At 40.3% G+C, this 6,906-nt stretch overlaps 2 protein-coding genes across 2 annotated transcripts; both read right to left on the reverse strand.

Annotated features, from left to right (window-relative positions):
* Positions 1-1,711: 1,711 nt before the first annotated feature.
* Positions 1,712-3,016, reverse strand: LOC105156723 (hyccin). Its single transcript, XM_011072976.3, has one exon. It carries the CDS (start codon positions 2,943-2,945, stop codon positions 1,920-1,922), a length of 1,026 nt encoding a protein of 341 aa, XP_011071278.1. The 5' UTR covers positions 2,946-3,016; the 3' UTR covers positions 1,712-1,919.
* Positions 3,017-6,058: 3,042 nt separating this feature from the next.
* On the reverse strand, positions 6,059-6,679 carry LOC148789298 (uncharacterized). Its single transcript, XM_088879136.1, has one exon. The coding sequence runs from the start codon at positions 6,677-6,679 to the stop codon at positions 6,059-6,061; it is 621 nt and encodes a 206-aa protein (XP_088735262.1).
* Between the last annotated feature and the right edge of the window lie 227 nt (positions 6,680-6,906).

Here is a 6,906-nt window from a genome sequence, read left to right on the forward strand (position 1 = left end):
ACAACTGCATATTTCACTATTAAAAAAAATAAATATTAGATAAAAAAATATAAGTATTACTTAAACTTAAATATTATTCTTCCCTTTAAATTTTGAAACCAGAATAACGGGTGCTCTTGTGGGATCTACGATATGTTCCCCCAAATAAAATTTTATAAAATAATTCAATAAATTTTCGTGCATACCTCGCATCCCGAAAGTAGATATAATGTTTCCAGGAAGCTGGTGGTGGTGCATCCCACAGCCTGGCCGGGATCTGTGTACTGCTGGGCCCCGCCGCATCTGACCCTATTGTGGGGGAATCGATAGGTCTTGGGACGTAAACTCCGGTAGTGGGGGTGCATCTGTACCGACAGCCTAGGGAGGATTGGGAGGGCTACGGCCGAGTGCACGACCACAGCCTCAGCCACGATCTCGTTCTGAAGGAAGTGGAATACCGATAGTCATGGATCTGAAATGTATAAAAAAATATTAAAGAGTCACGAATTGTTGAAAATTACTTAAAAGTTGCATCAAATTTAAAATCCCCTCCAAATTCCTAGAAATATAAAATTATCCTAAACTTTTAAATTTTAATGAAAGTTCCTAAAATTTCATTAATTAAATTTGATGATTGTCCTAAACTTCGTAATTTTTCTAAAATTGTATTAAGGTCCATTTTATTTTCCTAAAAATCTTGATAAAGGTTAAAATACTTTCTAAAAAAAGCATTAAGGTCCAAATTTTACCTAAAATTATATTAAGATCCAATTTTTTTCCAAAAATGCATAATTTCTTAGAAATTGCATTAAGGTCCAAACTTTTGCCTAAAATTACTTTAATGTACAATTTTTTTTTTCCTAAAAATGGCATAAAGGTTCAAATATTGCCTAAAATAACATTAAGACCCATTTTTTCCTAAAATGCATAATTTTTCTAGAACTTATATTAATGTCCAAATTTTTCCTAAAATTACATTAAGGGTCCAATTTTTTTCCTAAAAATGGCATAAAGGTGCAAATATTGCCTATATTACATTAAGGTCCATTTTTTTCCTAAAATCCATAATTTTTCTAAAAATTACATTCATGTTCAATTTTTTCCTAAAAATTGCATAAGGCCCAAATTTGCCTAAAATTACATTAAGGTTCATTTTTTTAATGTAATCGCAGAAATTACAGAAATTTATAATTGCAGAAATGACAAAAATTTATAATTTCAAGAAATTACATAACATAATTTTTTTTACAGAATATTTTTTAAATCATTGATAATTTACAGAAAATATTTTTAAAAAATAAAAAATATAAAAATAATAAAATTACAGAAAATGATTATTTTTTTTAAAATTATAGAAAATCTTTAAAATTACAGAAATTTAGTAGAGTTTTTTAAAATTACAAGAGTTTATGAAACAAAAGAGGCAAATTGGACATTTATCCACTTAAGAGAATCTCAAAAGCAGCAAAAAACAATGACAGCTCGTACAAAACGGCACATATGGTTCATTCTTCGCTTCTAACGAAAAGGGGGTATTTTGTTGTATTTTAGATAATACGAAGGGTTTTTAATCTATAAATATGATATAGGGGGATTTCGCGCATCTAAAACAGTCACCAAAATCTTGTTCAAAAAGCAGTTAAAATACGATTAAATTCAGTTTCCAATATTTTTCCTGATTACCATTGTCAATTTTCCTTCATTAATCAACTGTAAATATACTCAAAAGAAGTATCAAATCAAATACTGGAAAAAAGGAAAAGAAGAAACCACAGTTTGACCTACAGATGAAAAACCAGCAGCACTATCTCTATCTCATCCATATATACTTCCCCATTTTCTGATTCCTGAACCCTCAACAACATTCTTAAATCAACAAAGCATATATTACAAGCAAAAAAGAACTTACAAGAAATATAAAAGAATTAAGAACCCTAGACTCAAATTGTTATTACATTACTCATACTTATCTCAGTATGATCAACAGCAGCAACACTTGGATCAGTCGCCATTTCCGCAAGCTTCACAAGACTCCCCGTTGCCAGAATTATCTTTGCATTTATATCATGCAGAGCCCTAGCATGCAGACACCTGCACGCAGAAAACGCTGCCTGGAAAAGCTCCTCATTCTTTTGCGGGGCCATCAAACAGTGCCCCAGAATCCTCAGTATTGGCTGAAGAATCTCCCATGGCAGAATTATTCTCCCTCCTCTACCCTCCTTCTTTTCGACTTTCTGGGAATCATCGGTTGTAGAAGCCCCATCCCCCTTGTTTTCGTCCTCTTGTCCGGACCAAATCTTGCAGAATTCGCAGAACTCGATCTTGGATCCCACAGGGATTTGAGAGATTTTGCTGTAGTATAATTCCAGGGCCACGCCGACGATTCTCGCCCGCCTGGTGGACCGAACTGTGCCGTAGGGCTCCAGGCTGGGGGAGACCACGCCGAGGTGGAGCTCCGTGGCGCTGTTTTTGGCGGTTTGTTTGGTTTCGTGGTAGATGCTAGAGTGGGCGAGGTCGGGGATGCTGACGGTGATGGCCTGGCCATTGCGGGCGGCCGTTTCGTGGGCATAGATGGCGAGGAGGACAGACTCGAATCCGGGGAGCGGCTTGTGAAGTCCGGCACGGGAGAGGTAGACGCCAGCGAGGGTGGGGAGAAAGCGGAGAACGACGATTTGGAGGTCAGGCTCGGAGGAGCGGAAGGTGTCGTAGAGCCAAGCGCAGAGGTTGTCATTGACGGCGCCGGAATCGGGCCGACGGAAGAGTTGGGAGATTTGAACGGCGACTTCGGGGTCTTGGAGGAGGGAGGCAGCGGGGGTTTCCGATGAGGAGAGGGCCAGCGGGAGGCCGGGGAGGATGGCGGCGAGGGCCTCGATGGCGACGTGGGCTTTGGAGTAGGAATCCGACCAGGTGATCCGGGGTTTGTTGCTGGTGGATTTATCAGGGGATGCTGACACTTGATCCTCCATCGTAATGGAGAGGGAAGAAGAAAAATGGAGAAGGATATGGGGGAAAAAATAGTAGAAACTCAAAAAATAAAAAATTTGTTTTGTTAGAAGGAGAACAATGAGGAGGAAAATGTGGATCTTCTAAGGAAATTTGATTTTTTTTTTTTCAGAAAAAATTATTTGTTTAATATTGGTTTTTATTTGGATTCTTCCTATATTTAGAGTAGGTGTTCCAATAATAAGATTGTAAAGCTCACAATATATTAAGTAACATCAACTTCATAAATAAGATCCACGTTAAATGTATACATATAAATTTTGGAAGAAAATAAAAACATTTATAAATTATTTACTTGATAAAATGTCATGAAAAGAAATTTAATATTTAATCATAGTTAATTATCATTATTAAAAATAAATACTATAATAAATAATTATTAGTCACGACCACGTAATAATTGTTGGATGTGATTTTTGCTATTGTGATTTATACATTTATTATGACTAAAAACTATAGAAGGAATATTTACTGTGGCTTATAATTATGGCAAAAATAATTCCGATAAATGTAAATTGCATAAATAGATAAAAAAAAAATACAACAACACGGTTCAAGCAGTCGAGACCCCGTCAAACCAAGGGATCCTTCAAAGTCGGTAAAGAGCACGTGTACTAACTACTGAGGGGAGAGTATGACTAAATATGATATGTCTAATCTCCTCAACTATAATCCTAACAAGTGTGTCATATGTACGGCTAGTATGCTAAAACATCTGTTGATTCCGTTCTTGCCACAAGTGATACACTAACAACGTCAACAGTGCGCGGTATGAGGTGTTGATGACGTGTTTCCCCCTCCATTTAAGCGACATCCACTCTACGGCAATATTCCACGGTCGAATAGATCATCGGACCCATACAATCCCCCGAATATCTGCAATGAACTAACGAACATAATGGCATTGAAAAAATAAATGCTCATGTGTCTCAGAGATTCCGTCTTGGCAAAGGACACATGCCCCACCAGTGTGGTGCAGCCATGGTTTGACAAGAGTAAATAACTTCCCTAAAATAGCAAGCCATAAGATAAATTGGTTGCAGGGAATCTTGAAAGGACCCAAGAATAGTGAAATCCAACCTACCTTGGATCCTTGAGGACAAAAGAGGTGGTACGTTGCCGCCGTTGTAAAAGTACCGTCATTCAAGCGCCAAATGATACGATCCTCCCCACCATAGATAACAGGCAGAAGGTGAATGATCGCTACGAATTCATTAGTGATTGGCAGCCAGCTCCATTCCCCATTCGCAATGACTGAGTGTAGAGAGTGCAGCCGAGGGGATGTTCGTAACGGTGGGGCCAGTGGGGAAGTAATGTATCAATGGCCCCAATTGATGCCAAGGGTCCTGCCAAAGAGAAAATAAATCCCCATTACCAACCCGAAAGTCGATATAAGGTAATAGTCATGGTCGTAGAGCAAGAATCTGCCGCCACCCCCATAGCCCCCTTCTGTCACTGATTATCGAGATAGTGTTAGCTCCAAGTCGGGTATGGAATAACCAATCAACCCAGATAGATTCCTGTTGTCGCCCAATAATCTTCCATAAATGCTTGCACATGAGAGCTCGACTTAGGGCTAATATATCTATAAGGTCGAGGCCTCCCTCCTCCACTGGCCTACAAATAAGTGTCCATAAATCTTCAGAAAGCCCGTTCTTTGGTACCCTTCCAAACAAAGGTACGCAAGCGTTTCTCAATCTAACGAATCACCGTATTGGTAAGATAAATGTCGCTGCCCAATAGGTGTGAAACGACATCAGTATGAATTTGATAAGTTGCAACCTACCAGCAAATGTTAACCGAATTCTTTCCCATCCTTGAATTCGGTTATCAATTTTTTTCAAGAGTGGAGTGTAGTCCTTGATCATGATACGAGGGGAAATAAGGGGGAGGCCGAGGTAACGAAGAGGGAGCTCTCCCTCTTGGAACGATAGAAGGAAGAGTAACCTGTTGCGGAGTCCATGTGTCGCCTTGGAGATAATAATGTGGATCTTATGTGGGTTGACACATAACCCGAAAAGCATCGCAAACCTATCTAGACCCTTTTTAAATAGCCCGATAGACGGTTCATCTGCCCTACAAAAGAGAATAAGGTCATCAGCAAAGCAAAGTGAAAATAGACCCATCGCCTCACACTTCCTAATGAAACAAGAAATCGTCATCCTGATCGATAAGTTGTTGTACGATCATCTATAATACCTCCATAACAAGGACAAATAAATAAGGGGACATAGGGTCCCCTTAGCGCAACCCTCATGCCCCTTTGAAGTAGCCGTGTGCTGTGCCATTGAGAAAGACTGAATAAGCAGGCGTGGTGACACACTCCTCTATCCAACTGATAAAGGTCCTCGAAAATCCAAACAGATGCAACACAACCAGTAAGAAGTCCCATTCTACTGTATCGTATGCCTTTCGTAAGTCCACTTTCAGTGCACATCTTGGTGGAAGGCATTGTTGCTTATAGCTAGAAAAAAGTTTCTGGGCTAGCAGAATATTGTCACTCATCGACCTGCCTGGAACGAACGTGTTCTGTGAGGGACTGATCAAATCATCCAGGATGCCACGCAGACGTTGTACTATAATCTTTGTAATCACCTTATATAGCACATTGCAACAAGAGATAGGCTGAAATTCTTCAAAATTGTTGGGATTGCGTACCTTAAGAATAAGTGCGAGCAACGTTGCATTCACTTATTTGAGAAGTTTTCCGGTGCGAAAGAACTCCATAACTGCACTGGTGATCTCCTGCCCCACTACAGGCCAAGCCGCTTTAAAGAATCCAAAAATATAGCCATCCGGGCCAGGCGCTTTGTCTTCTACAATATCAAAAATCGCCTTTGACCTCATGCGGTGTGACTAGCCACATCAAGTCACGGCCTTCCGCATCCGACAACAAGCGTCGAGCCTAGGAACGTAAGTGCCGTAAGTCAAGAGCTCGGTTCCGTCTAGCCCCTCCCAAAAGCCGCTGGTAGAAATGAACAAATTCATTCATAACTGTTGTTTGATCCGTCAATAGTGTACCCCCATGGCTCGTAACTTGGAGGATATGTTTGGCAGATCTACGTGCTGCCACTTTTCACAAGAAAATTCGAGAGCATTGATCACCACCTTTCAGCCAACCCATCTTTGCACGTTGTTGTAGCATATGTTGTTCAAGTCGAGTAGCCAACAGTAAGATCAACTTACAACAGTGCTCCAATTTAAGTAGCTGCGAATTATGACGGTCTAGCTGCAAGAGAGATTGGGCTATGTGGAGAAAAGCTTTTGCCATATGGACGTTAGCCGCCAAATCCCCCTTGTTCCTTCGTTGCTTCCGGAAGATAGGTTTAAGGGCCTTCAATTTTCGAGTTACCGCATACATAGCACTTCCCATAATGTTGTGCCGCTGCACATTCCACACAAAAGGGGTGAATTTCGAAGATAGAGCTAGATAATTATTAAACCGGAACATACGTACAATAGATTGAGCAGGAGTACCACGTATAACCAATGGAGAATGGTCAGATGTACGTGGTGTAAGACATTCATAGTGCGCAGATGGCCACTGCCCCAACCATCGATCATTGACTAGAAACCATTCTAATCTCTTCCAGAGACTGCGACTGTCAATGCTACAGTTGTACCATGTGAATCTCTCCCCCTGCATAGGAAGACTGAGAAGACCCGTGTCGTGAAGGCACTCAAGGAAATCTGTCATGCCTAACCTTATGTCACCTAAATTGCTACACAATTCACTTATATCGAGGACAGTGTTAAAGTCGCCACCAACCAGCCAGGGAGACTCATCAATTCCTTAGACTAAGCGATCAAAATCCTGCCACAACTCTCCATGCACGCTCAAGTCATTTGCACCATAAATAATGATAAATAACTTATGTATATTCATGGCAAAAATAATTTATGGTGGATAATCTAAGGGGTTGG

The sequence above is a fragment of the Sesamum indicum genome, linkage group LG1, assembly GCF_026168435.1.
Source record: "Sesamum indicum cultivar Baizhima isolate 11 linkage group LG1, ASM2616843v1, whole genome shotgun sequence".
In the NCBI taxonomy this organism is placed as follows: domain Eukaryota; kingdom Viridiplantae; phylum Streptophyta; class Magnoliopsida; order Lamiales; family Pedaliaceae; genus Sesamum; species Sesamum indicum.